The sequence below is a fragment of the Hemitrygon akajei genome, chromosome 25, assembly GCF_048418815.1.
Source record: "Hemitrygon akajei chromosome 25, sHemAka1.3, whole genome shotgun sequence".
NCBI lineage: Eukaryota > Metazoa > Chordata > Chondrichthyes > Myliobatiformes > Dasyatidae > Hemitrygon > Hemitrygon akajei.
Genome location: NC_133148.1, coordinates 27,153,740 through 27,180,861, shown reverse-complemented (window position 1 = coordinate 27,180,861; position 27,122 = coordinate 27,153,740). Strand labels below are relative to the sequence as shown.

At 53.9% G+C, this 27,122-nt stretch overlaps 1 protein-coding gene across 1 annotated transcript in view; it reads right to left on the bottom strand.

The window, feature by feature from the left end:
• Positions 1-3,295: 3,295 nt before the first annotated feature.
• LOC140716261 (chromodomain-helicase-DNA-binding protein 8-like) overlaps positions 3,296-27,122 on the bottom strand; it is a 59,277-nt gene continuing 35,450 nt past the window's right edge. The window contains exons 26-34 of the mRNA XM_073028870.1: positions 26,539-26,747; positions 21,842-22,300; positions 21,501-21,661; positions 16,620-16,880; positions 15,890-16,285; positions 15,117-15,317; positions 13,530-13,649; positions 13,147-13,251; positions 3,296-4,982 (exon numbers count right to left, since the gene is read on the bottom strand). Of these exons, the coding sequence (XP_072884971.1) occupies positions 4,476-4,982; positions 13,147-13,251; positions 13,530-13,649; positions 15,117-15,317; positions 15,890-16,285; positions 16,620-16,880; positions 21,501-21,661; positions 21,842-22,300; positions 26,539-26,747 (2,419 nt within the window). The 3' untranslated portion in view covers positions 3,296-4,475. The remainder of the gene's footprint in view (positions 4,983-13,146; positions 13,252-13,529; positions 13,650-15,116; positions 15,318-15,889; positions 16,286-16,619; positions 16,881-21,500; positions 21,662-21,841; positions 22,301-26,538; positions 26,748-27,122) is intronic.

Here is a 27,122-nt window from a genome sequence, read left to right as displayed (position 1 = left end):
AGGTATAGGGCTGAAGAAGGAACCTAATTGACAGCAGTGGACCACGGGAGAAAGGGCAGGAAGAGGGGAACCAGAGGGAGGAGATACGCAGAGGACAAGAGAAGGGGTGAGAGGAATGGGGAATGGAAAGAAGGGGGAGGGGGAGAAATTACCAGAAGTTAGAGAAGTCTATGGTCATGCCATCAGGTTGGAGGCTACCTAAACAGAATGAGATGTTGCTCCTCCAACCTAGACTGGGTCTCAGCATGGCAGCAGAGCAGGTCCCATTCTTTCCAGTCCTGATGAAAAGTCTCCATTCAAAATGCAGACTGTTCATTCCCCTCCACAAATGCTGCCTGTCCTGCCGAGTTCCTCCAGCAATCTGTTCCCCTTCCCAGCCATATTGGCTAGATCCTCCCTCATGCCTTGAAATTCAGCTTCACTGAACTGTAATTCCATTGAGAGGTAGAGACGAGGAAATCTGCAGATGCTGGAAATTCAAGCAACACACACAAAATGCTGGTGGAACGCAGCAGGCTACACAGCTTCTATAGGAAGAAGCACTGTCAACGTTTCGGGCTGAGACCCTTTGTCCTAGTTAGGACTCCCCCCATGTCCTAACAAAAGGTCTTGGCCCAAAACGTCGACAGTGCTTCTTCCTGTAGATGCTGCCTGGCCTGCTGTGCTCCAAGAGAGGTAGAGGCTGGTACAACACCTACATTGGGAAGCTGCACTTGGGAGTATTGCATTCCATTTTGATCGCCCTGCTATAGGAAAGATGTTAAACTAGAAATAGGGTAGAAAAAAAGTTACCAGGACGTTTCCTAAACGTGGGCGCCTAAATTACTGGGAAACGTTGGACATATGGATGTGACTGATCGATAACCTTACTGAGGTATATAAAATGATTAAGTGTGTAAACAAGGTGAGCAAAATCTTTCTCTCCCAGGGGAATTAAGAACATGTTTGAACTGAAAGGGAGGTTTAGTAGGGACCTGAGAGGCAACTTTTGCACCCAGAGGATGGTCTGTATGTGGAATGAGCAGCCAGAGGACATGGCTGAGGCTGGTATATTAACATTTAAAAGGCACTCAGCCAGGTACGGTAGATGAATAGGAGTTTTAGGCAGATAGAGACCAAACACTGGCAGCTGGGATTGGTGAGTACAGACATGCTGGGTCAAAGGGCCTGGATCTGTGCTGACTGTGAGATTGAATATTGGAGGAGTCTCTGTCTTCACTGCTCCTCCCGCCCCACCACCCCACGTCCCTGCTCAGGGAGCAGAATCCCAGTGGATTCCACCCCTCCCCACAAGGGAAGACATTTTTACCCACCTCACTATTCACGAACCAGCCTCCTCACCTTTTAACTGTGGCTCACCAGGGGGAACATAACAATGACTCCCCCCATGCCCCAATCATCCCCTCGGGATCTGAGACGTGGATGGTTACCACAATCCCTCTCCATCCATCAGCCTGACAGGAGCGGAGTGAACTTACTCCAATGCAGAAAGCACCATGGGTCGAGTCTGGAGTACTACGTGGTACGAAAATGTTTACATCATTACAGAGACGTGGTTGAGATGGGAAGGACCAGCAGTTCAACCTTCCAGAACTGAGATGTTTCAGACCAGATAGAAAGGAGCATTGAAGAGCTGTGGAGCTATGTTGATTAGGTAGAGAGGCAGAGTAGCACTGCAGCACATGTACAGGAGGGCTCATCCAGAGGCAACCTGGGCAGAGCTTGGGAATAAGAAAGATGTTATTTTGCAGGTGTCCAAATAGACAGTGGTTCAGATACAATGGCAGATTATGGCAATTTGTAAAAGCGGCAGGGAGACATTAACTTCCCCAATACTGACTGGGACCTCCCTCAGAATCAGAGGGTAGGATGGGGCATAACTTGCTGGGCGCATCCTGGAGGGTTTCCTGACACGACGTGTGGACCATCCAGCCAAAGAACTGTACTGGTCCTTATACTGAAAAATGAGCCCGCTTTCAGTGGGGAGCATTTTGGTAATAGTGATCATAACTAAGTTTTCAGTTATGGACAAATAAAAGACTGGGTCTCGAGGGAAAGTAAATTGGGGGAAGGTTAATTACAACAGCATTGGACAGGAGCTGGGTCCACATCTGATGTGCGTGAGTAGTTGAAAGGCCAGGTGGTCTGCTAAGGGCAAAAAGACGGTACCTACCCCAAGTAATTATATGCCAGTGAGCCTCTCAATAGTGGCAAGTGAATTAATGGAGAAGATTCTTAAGGATAGGATCTACTCACAACTGGAAAAGCATGAAGTCACTAGGGACAATCAGCATTACTTTGTGCAAGACATGGAAACACAGCTCCCTAAAAGTGGCAGCAGATGATGGAGTGGTAAAAAAGTCGTATGACATACTGGCCTTTATTAGCTGAAACACCAAGTTCCCTAGAGCCCATGTTGTAGCTGCTGGAAACTCCAGTTCAGTTGCATCTGGTGCATCGCTTTGAGTTCTGAGTTGCCCCATTACAGAAGGGTGTAGGGGCTTTGGAGAGGCTCATTAGGAAGTTACTGACACACAAAACACTGAAGGAAATCAGTGGGTTAACACAACCTCTGTGGAAGTGGAGAGATGGTTTCAGGTCGAGACCTTTCATCTTGACTGGAAGGGGGAGATGGTCAGCATGAAGAGGCAGTCGGAAGGGGTGGCGAGAGCTGGCAGGAGATTGGTGGATCAGATGAGAGTGCTGGGAAGGGGCAATTATGGAATGTGATAGGAGAGAAAGGAGCATGGAAACAAGGGAGGGAGGTGGAGTGGGAGGGAAGAGAGAGGGTGATGTGGAGGGGTCTGAGGTGGGTGTAGGAGGAACAGGAGAGACACAAGGGATGCAGTTCACTCGGGAGGAGTACGAGGTGCTGATCCTCTGGTCTGGGTTTGGCCTCACATTGGCAATAGGACTCTGGACGTACAGGTTAAGTTACCAAGAGATACAGGTGGCTGCAGTAGATGGAGAGAAGGTGGCTGCATCTGGTCTCCCAGAAAGGAGGCACCTTGGGCACTGGATGCAGTAGAGGACAGAAGGCTTACAGGCGAATGTCTGCCACACTGCTGGGACAGCGATGAGGGAAGAGGCGCAGGGACAGGAGTTAAACCTCCTGCAATTGCAGTGAATCAGAGGTCGGGGGGGGGGGGGTTGGAGTGAGTGGGAGGGACAGGGAAGGTGAAATAAGACAGCAGGATTAAGTTGGTGAATCTGTGTCTGGTCAGCAGCCGCTGCTGCTGTGCGTGACTCCTGGGTGTGAGAGTGGGCAGACAAAAGTGACAGCCAGAAACGGTACTACAGGAAAAAAAAATCCCTGGATCTTTCGTCTGTTTATTTACATGTCTCCAGTGAAAACATTAAGGATCTGTAGATACACTGGAACTGGACACATTGTCCGCACATCCACTGCAGTTAAATATACACCTTGCCCTGTCACAAATTCATGAAATAATTTAAACCTCGTCTCCTTGCTCTGTGTGTGTGTGCGCGTGTGTGAGAGAGCGCATGCGCACGTCGATGTCACACGCACGCAAGCGCTTCCGCTTTTTCAGTCCCAACACATTGCTTTTTCTCAAAAACAAGTCATTCCTCCCTCCCGCCCCAAAAGTTTTTTTTGTTAGTCTCCGTTTTTCCCTGGAATTTTATTACTAAAGTTCCTCTTTCTTGGCTCCAGTGGTGCAGATTCCGACATCTCGGGGAGGCAGCCTGGTGGGATGGGGTATCTCCGATCGCCAGCTCCTCGCCCCTCACCCCGAGCCTGACCCGGCTTGCAGGCTCCTGCCGGACAGGATCAGATCGGTCCTCTGTGTCTTGGAAGGTCACCGCCCAGGTTTGGAGCGGGGAGCGGTAGGGGTCTCGCCAGTGGCAGCCACAGCTACCCAAGCCAGGGTACAGGACAAATGGGGACTGGTCAATGGCGGGTAAAGAAAATTCAGAGGGAAAGGGTGGGAAGGGAGGAGAGAGCAGAGAGATGGGATGGTGGGGGGAGAGAGAGAGAAAAAACAGAGGAGACAATTTAAAGAGACACACACGAGAGAACGTAGATAGAGAACCACATATGGGGAGGAGGACACACACACACATGGGACTGGGAGAGAGAGACACACACAGAAGAAGAGAACACACACTGAGAGAGAGAGAGAGAGAGAGAGAGAGAGAGAGAGAGAGAGAGAGGGGGGGAGAGGGAAGACCAGGCCCCAGAGAGTAGACGAGAGTTGCCATTGCAAGCGAGGGTCCGTGGAACCCAACCATGGTTCGAATGGGGGCTGGTGGGAGGGGGGCACACTCTGGCATTCCCCTACCCGGTTCCTGGAACACAGATCCCTCCTCCTGCCCTCCTGTGGCGGATCGGTGGCGGGGCACAGCTCCCTGTACTCGGAAACCCCGCACGGAGGGGTCGTGGAGGTTGGATGGGGGTGAGGGTGAGAGGGGAAGGGAGACAGGGGGTTGGGGAAGAGGGGTTTTCCGCCCACACCTCAGTCCTCCCCACTCAGGTCGGAGTTGGTGGGCATCATGGGGTCACCCATGAGGGAGTGACAGTAGCCGCCCCCCTCTTCGCCACTGTCATAACCCTGAGAGAGATGGTCATCCGCTGCTCCACCCTCAACGCGCACAGCCCCCAGTCCCCTGGCGCCATCCAGCGCCCCAAGGGACAGCTCAGTGGCGCCTGGTCCCAGGTAGACAGAACCTCCATACACGGCAGGGAGCAGCAGGGGACTGAGGGGCAATGAGGGTCCAGGTGGAGGTTCTGAGAGTCCAGTCTGGCTCTGGGTGGGGGCCGGGGCCTGCGGGTAGCCCACCAGGCCGGGTATCTGCAAGGCTGGCAGCTCCTGTTGGAGGCTCCGCAGGCCTCCCCCCTCCAGCAGCGAGTTCACCTGCAGGGCAGCTGTGAGGTGTTTGGGGCGCCGGCCCCTCTTCCTGCCCTCCTCGGGCACCACCGGGCCACTGAGGATCCGATCGTACATGTCTTCAGCGAGGAATCCCTGCACCGGGGGAAGGTGGGGGCAAAGACAAGGAGAGGAGGTCAGAGAATGGCCAGTCTATACTCCCACCACACTTACTCAGACAAACATGGGAAGCTGCCTCCACACCGTCCCATCACACACTCCCAGGGTCAGACAGAGTGAAACACCCTCCACACCGTCCCATCACACACTCCCGGGGTCAGACACAGAGAAGCTCCCTCCATACCGCACCATCACACACTCCCGGGGTCAGACACAGAGTGAATCTCACTCCACACCGTCCCATCACACACTCCCGGGGTCAGACACAGAGTGAAACTCCCTCCACACTGTCCCATCACACACTCCCGGGGTCAGACACAGTGGAGCTGTTCTGATTGCGCTGGGAGAAATCGGGGAAAAACTGCTTTATGAAGGTCTTGAATTACTTGGAAATTGGTTTGAAACGTCTCTAGAACATCTAAGTTGAGCGGCCAGTTTAGATTGGAAGCTTCGTTTGGAGTTTTTCTGCCAGTTTGGACGGGGTTCGTTGACGGCTGCGAACTGCGTAGCACCCAGCTGTGGCCGCTGGCAACTCGCCAGGAAGCAGGTTCGCTCCAAAAACCGGAGACAAACGACGTTGTTTGTCCCCACTGACATCGGGACAACCTCCTTCCATCTCTATCATCGGGATTCTCGTTCGGTGTCGGAGCCGAAACATCGTTTGAGCCGTCTCGACCTCTCACGGCCTGGAAGTTCGGCAGGACTAACGGAGCCTTTCCTGGCGTTGGAATTTCTGGCACGGAGCCAGCAAGGTACTGTCGAGTACAAACTTTTCCCGCCAGTTACTCAACTCACTCCAAGACTGTATAACCAGCACCACCGTATCATTCTCAATTCGGACACATAAGTAACATGCCGGACCAGTCTACAGGGAGTCGCAGGCCTTCGGGGAGTTATGCAAATGCGGCTGCCTCTCCAGCCTCGGACAACGCCTTGTTTCGGACGGTGAAAGTTGAACACGGGGTGCAATGTATTTTGCGAACTGGAACTACCCTGGAAAAGTGCGCGGAGGCTATGGAGGACTTGTTGGGGAGAGATGGTGTTTTGGCCGCTGAGAAAGAGTTCGGGAAGGCGGTGTTTTACCTGAGGAATGATGAATTGGTGTATCGGGCCCTCAGTAGAGGGATCACGGTGGAGAACATCTTTTGACAGATGGAGCTAGTGACAGCTCCCACACAGCGCATCGTCCTCGGTCACGTACAGCCTTTCATCCCCAACGAGGACCTGCTTCCCGCACTGGCCCGCTTGGGGCAAGTACGGTCAGAAATAACTGCCATCAGGCACAAATTCAGGAGGCGCACCCTCCGGACCGTAATCTCTTTCCGGCGACAGGTATTCATGAAACTGGAAAAGGAGGACGAAGTTGAGGGCCGGTTTACTGTCCAGCACGAGGGGGTAGATTATCAGGTGTATTGGAGCTCTGAGCGCCCACGGTGCCATGCGTGCGGCGAGGTGGGGCACTTTCGGAGGGACTGTCCTAGCACCCGAAAAACCAGGGAGTCCACTTCGGGAACCAGTGCCCCAGCTAACTCTGCCCCTGATCCCATTCCTGCTCCTACACCTGTGCCGGCCCCTGCTCCTGCCCCTGACCCTGTCTCTAACCCTGTCCCTGTTCCTACGTCTGTTCCAGTCTCTGCTCCTACCCCTGTGGTTCAGGCGAGTGTTCCTGAGGCTACGTGCGGGGAGGTTCAGGCGAGGTGGAGTCTGTGCGAGGCAAGAAAGCGAGGAAGAAGTCGAAACACGTGAAAAAGTCGGCCCCGGAGACCGCAGAGCTCACGCCCATTTGCCCTGAGGTGGAGAGGGAGGCTCGGGGAAGCGCACAGTCGGGCGGGGTGATGGAAGCGGAGAGTAACGCTCCATCGGTGAATCCCGCACCTGTGTGCTCCTCCGGCTTGAAGAGGAGATGGGATTGTTCCCCCAAGAGGGCAGAGAATGTAGATGAGGGGGAGTCTCAGAAAGGGGTGGGGATCCGGGTGGAAGTTGTGTCTAACCCTGAATCCCCAGATGTAGCCACCAGTCCTGTGGTGGGTGGTGTGGTTGTGCATGAAGCTAGTGCTGGGCCTGTTTGCGCACCTAAAACAGACCTGGAGCCCTCCACCCAGGACTTAGCAGTAAGCGCCTCCCTGGAGGGAAATGTATTAAGTAGTACAAGAGGAGAGGAGACCAAGCTCTCTCACTGTCAGCATCAGGCTGCCGGTGAATCCATTGGACCAGAGCTGCTGGGGTCCCCTTCATACCCGTCTCCTGGGGAGGGTGATATACCCTGCATGCCGACCCCATCAACTAATGGCCTGCAGGGAGACCCTTGGGATTTTCCCTCCATCGTCGCAACTGTGGGTAAGACTGATGCGACGGTGGAGCGGGAAGGTATGAGGGAGGTACCCGCTGTGCAGTGTGGGTTACAGGGGCAGCTACCTTATACACCACATGAGGAGGAAGATGGGGAATCTGTCTGCAGTGAGGTGTTGGAGGGAGATTCTTTTGATAGCGAGACAATGGACATCCTCACCCCTCCTGAAAAGTCCCCATTGATACCTGTGGAGGAGATCAGAGAGTTCATTCACTCCTCTGTGGGTGCAAAGCATCGGCCTAAACTAGCCTCGCTTTGCTGGCCTAGCGTGCCGAGGCTGGTGAAGTCCCTGCGAGTCATCCTCAGACGGAAGGGGAAGGGGAAAGGGAAGGGGAGGAACAATGCTGTGTCAGGGAATGACAGACGGCAGCTGAAATCCTTCCTGGATGACCTGGTGAGGGACATCAGGGTGAGAAACAGCCTGGCTCCTTCAGGAGATGGTGGGTCACAGGGTAGCGATGGTAGCAGTCGGGCCCGGAAAGCGAAGAGTATTCTTGGTTTTCTTCGGGGTAGTGCGGCTGAGGGCGCCACCGCTCTCAGCGGGAAGGGTACTGGTGCTGAGGCCTAGTGTGCTCCCGATATGAAACTTACCATAGCTAGTTTGAATGTAAACGGTAGCAGGGGCTCTCTCCGCAGATATAACAATCTCTCAGTCCTCAGAGATGGGAGATACGCGGTGAGTTTCCTGCAGGAAACCCATACCACCCCGGGGGACGAGTCCGCTTGGCTCCTGGAGTGGCAGGGTGGGGTCTACACGAGTCACCTTAGCTCCAACTTTAGCGGGGTGGCGATCCTGTTGGCCCCAGCCTTCCGGCCAGAAATCATAGGGGTCCAAGATGTTGTGCCCGGCCGTCTGCTCCACCTGGCTGTGCGCCTCGATGGAGTACCGCTGCATTTTATCAACGTGTATGCTCCGAGGCGTGGGGTGATGCAGACGCGCCTATTCTGTCAGCTGTCCACCTTGCTGAGTTCCATCGATCCTGGGGACTGCGTCATCCTCGGGGGAGACTTCAACTGTACCCTCGAGGTGGAGGACCGCTCGGGCCTCCAACGCGACCCAGCATCGGCGAAAAAGTTAAAGGAGCTAGTCGGCTCCTTTGACTTGGTGGACAGCTGGCGGAATCTTCACCCCGACTCTAGCGCCTTCTCCAGAAGATCTAGAGAGGGGGGTTCCCGGATAGACCGCCTGTATATCTCTCGGGTTTATGTCTCCCGCGTGTCGGCGTCCTCCATGCGGCCGGTGTCGTGCTCGGATCATCACCTTGTGTGGATGGAATTTAATCCTCTGCACCCTCGGGTGGGATCCGGGTATTGGCACTTTAACAACCGGCTGCTGGAGTACAGCCGATTCCGGGATTCATTCCGAGCGTTCTGGGCCACCTGGAGAGAGAGACGGAGAGAGTTCAGCTCCCTACGGCTGTGGTGGGATGTGGGCAAGGCCCACATCTGGTTTTTATGTCGGGAGTACACTAGGTGGTCGACAAAGAGGCGGGGCTCTGAGATTGAGCGGCTTGAGAGAGCATTGCTTGACCTACAGTCCCGTCTTGGTCCGACTGGTGGAGACCATCAAATGTGGCAGGAATACCAGGAGAAGAAGGACGCACTCAGGCATCTGCAGCCCCGAGGTGCATATGTGAGGTCGCGGATCCAAATGCTGCAAGATTTGGACCGCGGCTCACCCTTCTTCTACTCGTTGGAGAAGTGGCGGGGAGTTCAAAAGCAGCTGGTGGAGCTACTGGCTGCTGATGGCTCCTCCATCACGGATCCTGATGAAATTATCAAAGAAGTCTGCACTTTCTATCGGTCCTTATTCTCACCAGATCCGTCAAATGCGGGGGCGTGCAGTGAGGTGTGGGAAGATTTAGCAAAGGTCAGCCCAGAAGACACAGCGCTTCTGGACGCTCCCGACTCGGGATGAGCTGTCTACTGCCCTTCGGCAACTCCGGAGGGGTAAGTCCCCTGGCTTAGATGGTCTGAGTGTGGAGTTTTATCAGGCTTTTTGGGATGTCCTGGGGGTTGATTACAGCCTTGTTCTAGGGGAGAGCCTAGCCACCGGGGAAATGCCCCTCTCATGGCGGAGAGCTGTTGTGGTCCTGCTGCCCAAGAAGGGAGACCTCCGCCTGCTAAAGAACTGGCGCCCGGTCTCCCTCTTGTGCGCGGACTACAAGATCTTCGCCCGGGCAATGGCCAACCGTCTTGGTTCAGTACTGAGACAGGTGATTCACCCTGACCAATCTTACACGGTCCCGGGCCGCTCCATCCAGGACAACGTCCACCTAGTACGGGACCTGATCCACCTGCAGCAGGAGACTGGGTCCCGGACAGCGTTTCTCTCTCTTGACCAGAAGAAGGCGTTTGACCGGGTAGACCACAGTTTCCTGGTGGGCACTCTGCAGGCCTTTGGGCTCGGACCACATTTTGTGGCCCGAGTTCGGCTCCTATACTCTGCCGTGGAGTGCCTTGTTAAGGTCAATGGATCACTGGCAGCGCCCATTCCCTTCAGGAGTCAGGGATGCCCCATGTCCGGTCAATTGTACACGATCTGTGTCGAGCCATTCCTGAGCCTCCTACGGCGAAGGCTGACGGGTCTGGTTCTGCGTGAACCGGACATGGAGGTCGTCCTGTCGGCCTACACCGATGATGTACTCCTCATGATGACAGATCCCAATGACCTGCGGAGGATGCGCGTGTGCCAAGAAGTTTTCTCGGCAGCATCCTCCGCTAGGATCAACTGGGCGAAATGTTCCGGTCTCTTAGTGGGTCAGTGGCAGGTGGACTCCCTGCCGGAGGAGATGAGAGCTTTTGAGTGGAGCACTAGACGTCTCCTCTATCTGGGAGTCTACCTGAGTCCTTCTGGGGAGACCTGGCTGGCGAACTGGCAGGACCTGGAGATGAAAGTCATGGCCCGGCTGGGGCGCCGGTCAGGCCTTCTCAGGGTGCTTTCCTATCGAGGCAGGGTGGTGGTCATAAACCAGCTGGTGGCCTCCATGTTGTGGTATCGGATGGTCACCTTGGCCCCTCCTGCCCCGTTTGTTGCAAGAATGCAGAGGAAGTTAGTGGACTTCTTCTGGGGCAACAGGAAACACTGGGTCTCTGCAGCGGTCTTGAGTCTCCCAGTGGGAGAGGGTGGACAGTCGCTGGTGTGCGTTCAAACGCGGCTGGCGGCTCTCCGCCTCAGGACTCTGCAGAGATTCCTGGACGCCGAGCACCCTCCCAGGTGGCACGTGTTGGCGACTTTCTTCCTCCGGAGGGGCTGCTGTCTTCACGAAGACATGCGGCTACCACCGGCGGGCGTCAGCCATACTGCTTTGCGGAGTCTGCCAGGCTTCTATCAGGACCTACTGAGAGTCTGGAACATGGTCGCCTCAGGCCGGGAATCCCCTCCTCAGGCGGAGGGCGGGATCCTGGCCGACCCTTGCCCTACCTCAGTGGATGTCGGTGCGGCTCAGGTGTGTGGACCGACTCAGGCTGAGCTGCTTGTAGGGCCCAGACCCCGCAATCTTCTCCGGGAGCCGTGTCCACACAACTTGAGCCGTCTCTCATCGACACCCACCGTCCCATTCAGGGATGGAAGTAAGAGGTATTTGTATGGGCTGCTGCTCCACACCCTCCACTTCCTTGCCCTTGTCCACCGACCCGACACGCCATGGCGGTCGGTCTTTCCACCCGGAGGTGAGGCGGGTCCCCACTGGAAGTCCCTTTACGAGGGGGTTCTTCCCATGCACCTGGGGGATCTCGGCTGGAGGGTGCTGCATAGAGCGGTGCCCTGCAATAAGTTTTTTAGTTTGTACATGGATCTCCCACCCGCATGCCACTTCTGCGGGCTGGAGGAGACTGTGTACCACATGTACATGGAGTGTGCGAGGCTGCAGCCTCTTTTTGTGTATTTGCGTGGGCTGCTTCTCGCCTTCTGGCTGCATTTTAGCCCCACCCTATTTATATATGGTCATCCAGTAAGGAAGGGGGCATGGAGGGATGAGGATGTCCTAGTCAACTTGCTCCTGGGGCTGGCAAAATCCGCCATCCGAGGGTCTTGGAAACGGGTGGCGGGAGGATCTCCCCGGGCAGACTGCCTGGCAATGTTTAGAGGGTATGTTCGTGCCCGGGTAAATACTGAAAAAGAACACGCGCAGTCCACGGCGACCTTAGAGGAGTTTCGAGACCGTTGGGCTCCGCGGGGTGTAAGTGCCATCGTGGATAGAGATGGCAACATTTTGGTGTAATGTCTATTGTCTATTTGTAGTGAAGTAATTGTGTTTGCCACTGATTTGTATATATTGTATAGCACCGATATTTGTAATAAAGGATTTTGTAATTAAAAAAAAGAGGTCAGACACAGAGAAGCTCCCTCCACACCGTCCCATCACAAACTCCCGGGGTCAGACACAGAGAAGCTCCCTCCACACCATCCCATCACACACACCCGGGGTCAGACACTGAGTGAAACTCCCTCCACACCGCCCCATCACACACTCCCGGGGTCAGACAGAGTGTAACTCCTCCACACCGTCCCATCACACACTCCCAGGATCAGACACAGAGAAGCTCCCTCCACACCGTCCCATCACACACTCCCGTGGTCAGACACAGAGAAGCTCCCTCCACACCGTCCCATCACACACTCCCGGGGTCAGACACAGAGAAGCTCCCTCCACACCGTCCCATCACACACTCCCGGGGTCAGACACAGAGAAGCTCCCTCCACACCGTCCCATCACACACTCCTGGGGTCAGACAGAGTGTAACTCCCTCCACACCGTCCCATCACACACTCCCTGGTCAGACACTGAGTGAAACTCCCTCCAGACCGCCCCATCACACACTCCCAGGGTCAGACACAGAGAAGCTCCCTCCACACCGCCCCATCACACACTCCCGGGGTCAGACACAGAGAAGCTCCCTCCACACCGCCCCATCACACACTCCCGGGGTCAGACACAGAGTGAAACTCCCGCCACCCTGTCCCATCACACACTCCCGGGGTCAGACACAGAGTGAAACTCCCTCCGCACCGTCCCATCACACACTCCCGGTGTCAGACACAGAGTGAATCTCCCTCCACACCGTCCCATCACACACTCCCGGGGTCAGACACAGAGTGAAACTCCCTCCACACCGTCCCATCACACACTCCCGGGGTCAGACACAGAGTGAAACTCCCTCCACACCGTCCCATCACACACTCCTGGGGTCAGACACAGAGTGAAACTCCCTCCACACCGCCCCATCACACACTCCCGGGGTCAGACACAGAGTGAAACTCCCTCCACACCGCCCCATCACACACTCCCGGGGTCAGACACAGAGTGAAACTCCCTCCACACCGTCCCATCACACACTCCCGGGGTCAGACACAGAGTGAAACTCACTCCACACCGCCCCATCACACACTCCCGGGGTCAGACACAGAGTGAAACTCCCTCCACACCGCCCCATCACACACTCCCGGGGTCAGACACAGAGTGAAACTCCCTCCACTTTGTCCCATCACACACACCCGGGGTCAGACACAGAGTGAAACTCCCTCCACACCGCCCCATCACACACTCCCGGGGTCAGACACAGAGTGAAACTCCCTCCACACCGTCCCATTACACACTCTCGGGGTCAGACACAGAGTGAAGCTCCCTCCACACTGTCCCATCACACACTCCCGGGTCAGACACATAGAAGCTCCCTCCACACTGTCCCATCACACACTCCCGGGGTCAGACAGAGTGTAACTCCCTCCACACCGTCCCATCACACACTCCTAGGCAGAGGGGAGTTGGATTCTCCCACCAAACCTACCGACTGCTTGATAACGTCAGCCCACTCCTGAGCGACTCCGTATTCGGAGTTGTCTTGTAGCCACTTCTGGAGGTCTTTGATCGGTGGAGCAAATCCCCCTCCCAGCTGAAACACAAGGCAGATTATCAGCCCACTGACTTGGGGGGGGGGGGGGGGGGGGGGGAGGAGAGGGGGTTAAGCACATTCTCCCTCATTTCACTAGGGAGACCAAATCACTGCATTATCACAGACTGCAGTGGTTAAATCAGCTGGGGGGGAGAGGGGAAACAAATCTCCCTCTCAGATCGCAGGGGTTGGGCTCAATCGCTGCCCCTCAGATCCCTGAGTTGCTGTTGAAGGAGTCACGCCTCTCGCACAGAGTCGGTGCTGGTTTCTCGGCTCACCTTCTTGCCGTTGCGGCGGTTGATGACGGGGACCCTCTCCTCTCCGGTCAGCGTGTTGACGTCCAGCTTGTGGGGATTCCGACACCGGTGCCGCTTCTGCTTCGGCCGGTCCTCAACAAACTGCAGAGGGGGAGACAGAACCGCTTCTCAGTCTCTGTCCCCTGCCCCTGGCCCCCTCCCCGGAGTCCGCAGTCACCCCCCTACATTCAGTGATCAAAGGTCTCCCCCCATTCAGATCACCCCAAACACTTCCATCCTCACATCTACGTTCTTCAGCTGCTGGTGACTGAACAACCTCTTCTGAATTAACTTAGAACCTGGAACAGCGCAGCGAAGGAATGTGTCATTCAGCCCAGAATGTCAGTGCTGACCCCGATCTCAATCTGTCTGCACAATGTCTACATCTCTCCATTCCATTCCCGTCCGTTTGTCTGTCTGACAGCTTCTTAAGTGCCTCTATCGTAGCTGCCACCACTCTTGGCAGTACGTTCCAGCATCACTCTCTGCGTTTAAGAAAAGAACATGGCCCATGTATCTCTTTTTAACTTCAACCCTTCCCCACCTTAATCCCCTGCCCTCTACTATTAGACATTGTTGGGGAGAAAGACTGGTTATCTATTGATGCCTTTTGTAATCTTATAAACGTCTATCAGTTCTCGCCTCAGCCTCTGTCACTGCAGAGAAAACAACCCCAGTTTGTCCAGCCTCTCCGTATAGCTCCTTGCCCTCTTAATCCAGGCAGCATCCCGGTGAACTTCCACACCATCTTTACAGCCCCCACATCCCTTCCACAATGGGACGACCAGAACTGTACACAACACTCCACGTACAGCTCGCTCAAGGTTTTATGTAGCTACAATGTGACTTCCTGACTTATCCTCATCAAGCACGACTTTGTGACTTATCAGCAATTCCCTAACCGATGAAGGAAAGCATGCCGTACATCCTGGTCACCACTATGGCCTCCAATCTCAACAGATCCTCTCCTGACTGCACCGGTCGTCACTCCAGGTGCCCCACAAATGCCCCATGCAACCGCTCAATTACTTCCCAACACTTAGTCCTTCAAATTTTTTACAGGATGGCCAACCTGCCACTTTGCAGAGTCATAGTATGTCATCGCACAGAATTAGGCCCTTTGGCCCATCTAGTCAATGCCAGCCTGCTTTGCTTCTGCATACCTGCATCTTTGCTACCTGCATCTTAACCATATTCCTCCATACCCCTCCCATCCATGTACAGTACTGTGCAAAAGTCTTAGGCAGCCTAGTTTTTTTATGTTTCAGATGGTATGGCCTCCACTGAGCCTTGATGTTAACATCTTAAAGCCTGTCTGGGATTACCTGGAGAGACAAAAGGAAGCGAGACAGGCAAAGTCTGCAGAACTGTGGCAAGTTCTCCCAGATGCTCTGAACAACCTACAGGCCAACTTTCTTATAAAACTGCTCGACAGTGTACCCAAGAGAAATGATGTAGTTTTAAAGGCAAAGGTTGGTCGGGGGGGGGAAGAGCACTGACTCTCGGGTACACTACCTATCCCCTCTGTCTGCCGTCCCACCCCACCTCCACCATCCACCTTGAGCTCACCGCTAGGCAGCTGGGATCGACGGCGAAGTCGGGATTGAGCTTCAGCCACTGGTCGAGCTCTCGGCGCCGGGGGGCTTCGTCGCCTGCCAGCACCGTGCCGTCCAGCTTACTGACCACGGGGATACGGGTTTCCATGTCGGGCTCCGGCCGCCGTGGCTGCGTCTGAGGCTCTTCCATGGTTCGCTCCACCTCGCCATTCGCCTGGGGGTGGGGCAAAGTAACATCACAGCCATTACTCGGCAGGCCCCCACCTTCCAGACCCATCGCTCTCTCCTTCAGACCCCTCCCCTCCCTCCAAACAACACCTCACCCAACCCCTCCCTCCCCCTCCACCTCCCAGACCCATCGCTCTCTCCTTCTTCAGACCTCTCCCCTCCCTCCAAACAACACCTCACCCAACCCCTCCCTCCCTTCCCCTCCACCTCCCAGACCCATCGCTCTCTCCTTCCTCACAGACCCCTTCCCTCCCTCCAAACAACACCCCACTCCTCACCTCCCCCCTCTCTCCTTCTGCACAGGCCTTTTCCATCCTCCCCCTCCAAGCAACACCCCACCATACCCCTCCCTCCCTCTCTCCTCCACCTTCCCATAACTCACTCTCAGAACCTCACATACTCACAGAACATAGTCCTCACCCACCTCTCTCTCCCCCCAGAACCCCACACTCGCCTTACACAGTCCCTGCCCATCTCCCTCTGCCCTCACCCACACTCCCAGTACACAGCCCCCACCCCGTCCCCCCTCATCCCAGATATACCCTCCCCCACACTCACAGTACAGAGCCCCTGGCTTGGGCTGGGCTGCAGCAGCTCTCCCCTCTCCACGTTCCTCCTCCGGCCACGCCGTTTCTTGCCCAGGCTCTGTGCGCCGGCTAGCTGCCCGTTGACCGAGTGCCTCCAGAGGGGGCTGGATCCGGCGCTGAGCACGGCGTCCAGCTGGCAGCGGACTGTGTGGGGGTTGGGGCTGCCCCCTTCCCGCAGGGGGAAGCTGTGATCCAGCAGGGCGGAGGGGGTGAGGAGGGTGGTCCGGGGGCACTCTGTCTCGGGCCCGCTGTCTGAGGCTGACTGGCTGGGGGTGAACTCTGGCCCTCGGGAGCCCTCGCCCTCCTCGTCCTCTGGCTTACGGGGGCGGCGGCGCTGCTTGTGAAAGGTCAACTTCAGTCCGTCCTCCTGGGGGGGGGTGGGGGGCAGAAAGGGAGTGTGTGGGGAGGTGAGGGTGCAGGGGAAGTGGAGGATGGGGGAGGTAAGAGTTTTGGGAAGATGCAGAGAGATTAGCAAACAGTCTGGTTGAGAATGCTGAGCAGCCGAGCTCACGTCCACCCCATGCATCCCCCCCCCCACTTTGCCCCACACTTGGCAACATTGCCAGAATCGCAGACCGCGAGAGGGTTCAGCCGGGCTACCCTTCCCCTGCAGCAGTCAGACCACGGGCATGCAGGTGGGAGGGGGAGAGAGGTGAGCTGGCGGGCGGGAGAGAGCACGAGGGTGGGCAGGCGGTACGTACATTGTTGATCTTGACGGTAAACTCCTTCTCACGGGCGTGCTTCTTCACCTTGGTGAAGGAGGCGGAAGGGGTGTCCTCGTCAATGGTCAGGCTTCCCGGCGTGGGCACCGGGGTCTCTTCAGGGCTCTCCACCAGCGACGGGGTGCCAGGGCAGGCCTGCGGGCATCTGGCGGGATCGCACTGTGCCCTCCGGGGAGTGGGCCAGCAGCCATTCAGCACCGTGTGACACACCATGTTGATGCGGTTGATCAACACTCGGTCCTGCAGAAGAGGAAAGCACTTTAGAGAAAAGAGTGATGGGAGGGGAGGAGGGGAAGGGCAGTGGAGGGAGCCAGTCTATGAGCATACTCTCACCACTCTTTAAAAAAATTGCCCCACACATGCCCTTTGAACTTACCTGCCACCCCCCCCCTCCCCCCACCTCCACTATTTTAAATGTGTCCCCTCTGGTATTAGTCATTTCCACCCTGGGGCAAGATACTGACTGTCTGCTCAATCTTATAGATACACTTCATTGATCGTATAGAAAGTTATAGTGTCACAGTAGCATTCCAAGTGCACAGGTACACAAATATAAGAGAAGAATAAAAAAAAGTTACCTTTAAAAAGATACAAGTTCCCGTATTCATACGGAACATGGAAGATGGTGGTGTGAGAATTACCGTAACATTATACACCCTATCCTCGTTATATGCGTCTTCAGACAATATGGATTCACAGTTATGCGAGGAACCTATTTCTACCAACATCTCCTTATATGTGTTCAAAATTCAGTTATGCAAGGAGCACCGCTTTCCCGCCAATGTAAGTCACGTGCGCACGCCTCACAATCTCCCTCCTGCCAGTCTTGCATTGGTTTTGGCAAGGTGTGGCTTTGCAATCTCGTGCTCTTAAAATTTTGTTGGTTTTACCTACGGTGCAGTGATTTCGTGTTTGAAATATTTAACTATTTCTCCTAAGCATCCAATGTCATGTCCTGGGCCATCAGCCGAGCGGCAGAGAACTGCTTTAACACTTGAAAGAAAGTTGGAAATTATAAACAGCGCGGCATCAGGTGAACCTAACTCAGTTCTGGAACGCTACTGCCGGGAACAGAATCTGCCTTTAAAGTTCTTCTGTTGCTTGACAATGTGCCAGCCCATCCTAAACATTTGGACAGCATTCATCCCAACATAACAGTGCGTTTCCTGCCGCCTAACACAACATCGCTGATGCAACCACTCGACCAAGGTGTGATCCACATTCGAGTTTTTTTTTTAATGGCGAACTATCTCTCAGATGCTGCAAGCAACTGACTATTTTGAAAATCCCGGGAGTTTACCAACGGTGAGGGAATGGTGGAAGTCAGAACACTTGGCACAAATGGTAATGGACATGGACCCAAGTTTAGAACGGAGTCAAAATTTCAGTCGTTCCCTGCCATCAACCCTTCTTCCCTACAAGCAAATTTATGCTGGAAAACAAAATGCTGCCAAGCAAACAACCCTCACAACTTTATTCAAAGCGGTGTCATCTCCTGCTGCCAGGAGTTCTAAGTTCTGTGAGTCTTCCTTCACCCTTTGCTGTGCTTGATGATCCTGATGACCTACAACCATCCACCTCATCCATGTAAAGCTGCCCGACATCACAACCACTACTCATCTCCCGGAGTGAACACACCTGCCACTGTCGGTGAGTACTGTACACACTAGTATGTTAACTTTCTATAATTTATTACATTGAATATTACCTTAAATTGATGAAATATAATACGAATGTTGCCTTGTGGTACTGCATTTGTGTCGTATCGGTATGCAAATGTGAATAAATTACAGATAAAACATATTTAGGAAACCCTCCGGAATGCATCTCTATTTTCTCCATTTAAATAATTATTCACATTATGTGTCGACTGTGAGGAACGTATCCCCCGCATGTAATGAGGATAGGGTGTACAGTAATGGGTGGACAGTCACATGGTGCAAGGTAGTATTGCACAGGGTGTCTACGATAGCAAGGTGTGGTAAACAGAGCTAAACAGAAGTTAGTAAGAGTCTAATGGCAGGGGGTCATCACTTCCCTGGTTATAGGTTGAAATTATAGAGCCTAATGGCTGAGGGTAAGAATGACCTCATATAGCGCTCTTTGGAGCAGCACAGTTGTCTTAGTCTATACTAAAAGAGCTCCTCTGTTCAGCCAAGGTGACATGCAGGGGGTGAGAAACATTGTCCAGAATTGCCAGGATTTTCCAGAGGTTACCACAGCCTCCGGTAGGTCCAGTTTGACTCCTATAACACAGCCAGCCTTTCTAATTATAAACCTCCATCTGGTCTTCCCTCAGTTCCCACCACTGCAGAGAAAACAACCCAAGTTTGCCCACCCTCTCCATACAATTCATACCCTTTTCTGCAACCTCACCAAAGCCTCCGGCAACCTTTCTGTAATGGGGCGACCAGAACCCCACACAGTTCTGATGTAGCCTGACTAAAGTTTTATAATCTGCAACAATTTGCCAACACTTTAACTCTATTCTTCAGCTAATAAATGCAAGCATGCCATACTCTTCTTTACTACCCCGCCGACCTATGCAGTCACTTTCAGGGATCTGTGGACTTGAATCCTAACAGCAACACTGTTAAAGGGTCCTGTCGTTAACTGTGTACTGTCGCTTTATATTTGACCTCCCAAAGGGTAATACTGTACCTCACACTGGGCTGGGTTAAACTCCATCTGTCACTTCTATGCCCATAAATGTAACTGCTATATCCTTTAGCAAGCTTCTGCAGTGCCCACAACTCCACCTATCCACTTACTAACCTCCCATCCACATACTCACCCAGGTCATTTATATATATCGCAAAGAGCAGAGGTCCCTGTGGAACGCCTCTAGTCAGGGAGCTCCAGCCAGAATAAACACAACCACCCACAAATCGGTCTTCTGTGGGCAAACCACTTCTGATTCCAAACAAATCCTGTGCACCTTCGTCTGTGTGAGCCTACGAGTGACCTCACCAAGCACGTTACTGAAATCCACGTTGACAACATCCACATTTCTCCCTCACCGCTCCATTAAATTATCTCTTTTTTTTAAAAAAAAGAGAGAAGGTGGCAAAGGTGATTGATGAAGGTAAAAGGTGGTTTCAGATAAAGGGGCTCCCTGTCTCAGGGGGAGATGGGGAGGCAGTCAGGAGAGTAAGAGACCCCTATCTGAGGGGGAGGCATGGAGACAATCAGGCGAGTGATTCTAGCCTTACAGAACAACAAGGTCTCACCCAACGAACCTTCACTCTCCCACCCCCTGGGCCCTGCCCTCTCCAACACCCGACTGCATCGTTTGCATTGGTGGTGCTGATAGGAGACATGGACAAATTCCTGCCCTTCGGTCCAACCAGTCCATGCCAATCCTGGTGGCCAGCCAGCCGGAGCCAATTTCCTGCATTCACCCCAAATCCTACTGTCCTGACTCTCCACGTACCTACGCAAGTGGTTCTTAAAAGATGCTCTAACCACTTCCTCACTCCACATACTCAACCACCCTCAGGTCCTTTTGAAATCTCATTGTAAACCTAGTTCTGGGCTCACTATCCTGTAGCAAAGACTGTAACCATCACCATCTTAAACAACAGCGGGGCGGAACAAAGTCGAGAACAAACTCCTTTGCTTGCATCTTCGGAAACAGCTCTCTTTGATATTTCTATTTTCCCTTTTCAAGCTTCTTTTGACCCAGAGTTACAGTCTGACTTTAGTCCTTTGTGGGAATGGGACCTCACAGGCCCCTAGCAGGGCCCCGCGCCTTCAGGGTGCCAGATTTTCCTGGCTCTGGAGACAGGCTGATTCTAGGCTGGTGCCCGTGACTGAAGCGTCGCGGGAGAACACGGAACATCGGGGGCAGCGGGTTAGCTGCCGTGGGCTGCATGTCCAGAGACGTGAGCCTTTCTGGTGCCGACTCTCTGGGCTCAGAGCTCGGAAAAAGCGACGCAAAAGACTTTTAACATCGTAAATCAGTCAGCTGTCTGTGATGTCTCCCCACTCGCTGTGAAATGGGGACACCTCCTTTTCCCTTATAAGGGGGGGAACGGGGAGAGGGAGAGAGAAAAGAGAGACACTGTGTATGTCGAATTACTGGGTGAACGAGTAGTTGTTGGGGTACTGCCAGTCTGTGCCTTTACTGATGCTTTGCTGCACACTTGAGTGCTCGGTGGAGGGTGCCAATGTTTTTTTTGCAGGTGGGGAGGGGGTTTTTGTTGCCTTGCTGCTGTTTGTGCATGGGAGGGGAGCTGGGGGGGGGTGGATTTGGGGTTCTAATGTTTAACTGTCGTTCATTCTTTGGGGGAACTCTCCTGTTTTCGTGGATGTTTGTGAAGAAAAAGAATTTCAGGATGTATATTGTATACATTTCTCTGCCATTAAATGTAGCTGTTCAAACCTCATCGTTTTAAACACTTCCATAAGGTCAGCCTTCATTCTCCTCCAGTACGAGTAGAGACCTAGCCTGGCCAAATTCTACTTGTAACTCAGGCCCTTCGGTATCAGCAACACTTTAGGAAATTTGCTCTGTACTCTTTCCAGTTGAACGACATCTTAACAGGGCGACCGAAACCAAACACGATACTCCAAGTGTGGCCTTGTCAATAACCTGTACAACTAGAACTCAACATCCCAATTCCTGTAGTTAGTCCCTTGACTAAAGATAGCCAGCGAGCTGATTGACTTTTCTACCAGCACTTTAGTGATCATTCTAAGATCAGCCTCCCTCCTCCGATATTATGATCACTCTTCCCCACATGTCCTCTTGAGTAACACACCCTGGTGCTCGCTCCATACCCAGAAATAGTATCCACCTTGTACCCCAGAAAATCCACAGCCTATGAGAGCGCGGGGAGTGTGTAGTATAATCCCTACCTTGGGCCAGCTGGGTACCGGGAGCTGCTTGTCGTGCAAGAGGTTGCCCAGGCTGGGCTCCAGCTCATCACTGGGAAAGCCATCCTGCGTCTCATCCCGGGAGGTGTTGAGGGATATTGTGCTCTCCTCGTCGTAGTTCTTCGAGAGTGACCGAGCCTCAGCTGGAGGAGAGAGCAGGGTTAGCAGGGGCGAGGGGGGAGCTGACAGAGAGGACCCAGGGACAGAGACACAGGGGTAAGGCCTGGGCAATGGAGACAAGATGAGGTGGGGCTGGGGGGTGGGTAGTGATGAATCAGGGCTGGGGAGGCACAGCAGATGAAGGGAGTTGAGTTCATACTCACCACAGGCTCCGTCCCCGTCGCTTTCCTCTGAGGAGCTGGGACAGGAGTCGGCGAGGGAGGAGCGATCCAGATCGGAGTCCGTCTCACGCTCCCAGTCGCCAGGAGGGGGGCTACAGCCTCCGGTGCCCCTGACTGGACAGCAGGCAGGCGAGGGGGGATGTCCCTGGAGGTGGGCCAGTCGGCAGGCGTGGAAGGAGAGGCAGGGGTCGCAGAGGAGGCGCGCGTGGGCCCGGCGCAAGCCGTGCCTGGCGGCCCCCTGCAGCAACTCCAAGTCGTGGCGGCCGCTCTCCCACCAGCCGGGCAGCTCCGCCGAGGGTTGGCACAGCTGCAGACGCTCCGCCAGCAGCGGGTGGCACAGGACCTGCTCGCGCACCCGCCGCAGCAGATCGATGCGGTACAGAGCCCGGGTGGCTCGCTCCTCCGTCAGCTGTCTCACCAGCAGGCTTGGCTCCGGGTACTCTGCAAAGGGTGGGGAAGAGAGGAGAGACCGGTCAGTGAAACACTACCTCCACAAACTCAGTTCCCCACATTTAAACCTCTGCACGTCCAACAGTGTGAACTGAGAGCCGTGTTTACCATTCCACTGGCACAAGTACACACGTACACTTACCCAGACACACTCAGACCCATACAGACACTCAGACAGACAGACCTGTACAGACACACACTCACAGACCTGTACAGACACAAGCAGACCCATACAGACACTCACACAGACCTGTACAGACACACACTCACAGACCTGTACAGACACTCACACAGACAGTCCTGTACAGACACTCAGACAGACAGTCCTGTACAGACACTCAGACAGACAGTCCTGTACAGACACACACTCACAGACCCGTACAGACACTCAGACAGACAGACCTGTACAGGCACACACTCACAGACCTGTACAGACACCAACAGACCCGTACAGACACACACTCACAGACCTGTACAGACACAAGCAGACCCATACAGACACACACTCACAGACCTGTACAGACACAAGCAGACCCATACAGACACTCACACAGACCTGTACAGACACAAGCAGACCCATAAAGACACTCACACAGACCTGTACAGACACAAGCAGACCCATACACTCACACAGACCTGTACAGACACACACTCACAGACCTGTACAGACACTCAGACAGACCTGTACAGACACACACTCACAGACCCGTACAGACACTCAGACAGACAGACCTGTACAGGCACACACTCACAGACCTGTACAGACATAAGCAGACCCATACAGACACTCACACACAGACCTGTACAGACACACACTCACAGACCTATAGACACCAACAGACCCATACACAGACAGAGACCTGTACAGACACACACTCACAGACCTGTACAGACACACACTCAGACCTGTACAGACACAAGCAGACCCGTACAGACACACACTCACAGACCCGTAAAGACACTCAGACAGACAGACCTGTACAGACACACACTCACAGACCTGTACAGACACTCAGACAGACAGACCCGTACAGACACACACTCACAGACCCGTACAGACACACACTCACAGACCCGTACAGACACACACTCACAGACCCGTACAGACACACACTCACAGACCCGTACAGACACACACTCACAGACCTGCAGACACACACTCACAGACCTGTACAGACACTCAGACAGACAGAGCTGTACAGACACACACTCACAGACCTGTAGACACACACTCAGATCTGTACAGACACTCACACAGACCTGTACAGACACTCAGACAGACAGACCTGTACAGACACACACTCACAGACCCGTACAGACACTCAGACAGACAGACCTGTACAGGCACACACTCACAGACCTGTACAGACATAAGCAGACCTGTACAGACACACACTCACAGACCTGTACAGACACACACTCAGACCTGTACAGACACACACTCACAGACCCGTACAGACACACACTCAGACCTATAGACACCAACAGACCCATACACAGAGACCTGTACAGACACACACTCACAGACCCGTACAGACACTCAGACAGACAGACCTGTACAGACACACACTCACAGACCTGTACAGACACTCAGACAGACAGACCTGTACAGACACACACTCACAGACCTGTACAGACACAAGCAGACCCATACAGACACTCACACAGACCTGTACAGACACACACTCACAGACCTGTACAGACACTCACACAGACAGTCCTGTACAGACACTCAGACCTGTACAGACACACACTCACAGACCCGTACAGACACACACTCACAGACCTGTACAGACACACACTCACAGACCTATAGACACCAACAGACCCATACACAGAGACCTGTACAGACACAAGCAGACCCATACAGACACACTCACAGACCTGCACTGACACTCACACACAGACCTGTACAGACACTCACACAGAGACCTGTACAGACACTCACACAGAGACCTGTACAGACACACACTCACAGACCTGTACAGATAGACCTGTACAGACACAAGCAGACCCATACAGACACACACACAGACCTGTACAGACACTCACTCACAGACCTGTGGACACACACTCAGACCTGTACAGACACAAGCAGACCCATACAGACACACACACACAGACCTGTACAGACACAAGCAGACCCATACAGACACACACTCAGACCTGTACAGACACAAGCAGACCCATACAGACACACACTCAGACCTGTACAGACACAAGCAGACCCGTACAGACACTCAGACAGACAGACCTGTACAGACAGACCTGTACACACACACACACTCACAGACCTATAGACACCAACAGACCCATACACAGACAGAGACCTGTACAGACACAAGCAGACCCATACAGACACACACTGACAGACCTGTACTGACACTCACACACAGACCTGTACAGACACTCACACACAGACCTGTACAGACACTCACACACAGACCTGTACAGACACACACTCACAGACCTGTACAGACACACACTCACAGACCTGTACAGACACTCACACACAGACCTGTACAGACACACACTCACAGACCTGTACAGACACACACTCACAGACCTGTAGACACACACTCAGACCTGTACAGACACAAGCAGACCCATACAGACACACACACACAGACCTGTACAGACACGAGCAGACCCATACAGACACACACTCACAGACCTGTACAGACACTCACACACAGACCTGTACAGACACTCACACACAGACCTGTACACACACACACACACTCACAGACCTGTAGACACACACTCAGACCTGTACAGACACAAGCAGACCCATACAGACACACACACACAGACCTGTACAGACACACACACACAGACCTGTACAGACACGAGCAGACCCATACAGACACACACTCACAGACCTGTACAGACACTCACACACAGACCTGTACAGACACTCACACACAGACCTGTACACACACACACACACTCACAGACCTGTAGACACACACTCAGACCTGTACAGACACAAGCAGACCCATACAGACACACACACACAGACCTGTACAGACACACACACACAGACCTGTACAGACACAAGCAGACCCATACAGACACACACTCACAGACCCGTACAGACACTCACACACAGACCTGTACAGACACACACTCACAGACCTGTAGACACACACTCAGACCTGTACAGACACAAGCAGACCCATACAGACACACACACAGACCTGTACAGACACAAGCAGACCCATACAGACACACACTCACAGACCTGTACAGACACTCACAGACTTGTACAGACACTCACACACAGACCTGTACAGACACAAGCAGACCCGTACAGACACACACACAGACCTGTACAGACACTCACTCACAGACCTGTACACACACACACAGACCTGTACAGACACTCACACACAGACCTGTACAGACACAAGCAGACCCGTACAGACACACACACAGACCTGTACAGACACTCACTCACAGACCTGTACACACACACACAGACCTGTACAGACACTCACTCACAGACCTGTGGACACACACTCAGACCTGTACGGACACAAGCAGACCCATACAGACACACACACACAGACCTGTACAGACACAAGCAGACCCGTACAGACACACACACAGACCTGTACAGACACTCACTCACAGACCTGTACACACACACACAGACCTGTACAGACACTCACTCACAGACCTGTGGACACACACTCAGACCTGTACAGACACAAGCAGACCCATACAGACACACACACACAGACCTGTACAGACACAAGCAGACCCATACAGACACACACACACAGACCTGTACAGACACTCACACACAGACCTGTACAGACACAAGCAGACCCGTACAGACACACACACAGACCTGTACAGACACTCACTCACAGACCTGTACACACACTCACAGACCTGTACAGACACAAGCAGACCCATACAGACACACACTCACAGACCTGTACAAACACATACCCGCAGACCTGTACAGACACAAGCAGACCCAGACACACACACACAGACCCGTACAGACACACACACACAGACCCGTACAGACACACACACACAGACCCGTACAGACACACACTCACAGACCCGTACAGACACACACACACAGACCCGTACAGACACACACACACACAGACCTGTACAGACACACACAGAGACAGAGACCCGTACACATAGATGCACGCACAATCTAACAATCAGCCCCTTCAGCTCGACGCTGCCCTTCCCCTCCCTACCTTCCCCCTCCTCGAGGGGCAGCCCACACACCCGGCGACACATGGCCATGAACATCTGCAGATAGCGGGTGAGCGTCTCATCCGTCTTCCTCTCTAGCCGGGCGATGTCTCGGAACCGGTCCCACCGGTACCGCCGTGTGTGGGGCTCAAACTCCACGCCGAAGGTGGACACCGCCCGGTAGAAGTCCGACTCCTCCCGGCCCGTCCACCTGTGGGGGGGGAGAAGAGAGGGTGAGTAACCAAGATCCTTCCTGACCGGCAGACCAGAGTGAGCAGGGATCAGGTGCTCCCCGTGCCGGAGGGCCGTCTAGTCTGCGAGCCCTCGAGTAGGGAGGGGACAACTGACCCTTAGTTCATGAAACCTTTGGGGTGGGTGGGGAGAGAGGGGCAAGACAACTGAGACCACTGACAGTCTGATCAATCCCAACACTCTGTCTCACCCCACACCAATCTCTGTCTTCCTGCTCACCCGGCCCTCTTCCTTCCCGCCTCTTTAAATGCCCCCAACCTCACTTGAGCCTCTTTCCTCCCTCAACTTCTCTCATTTTCATATATTCCCCTCTCCCTCACACCGCCCATTCGTC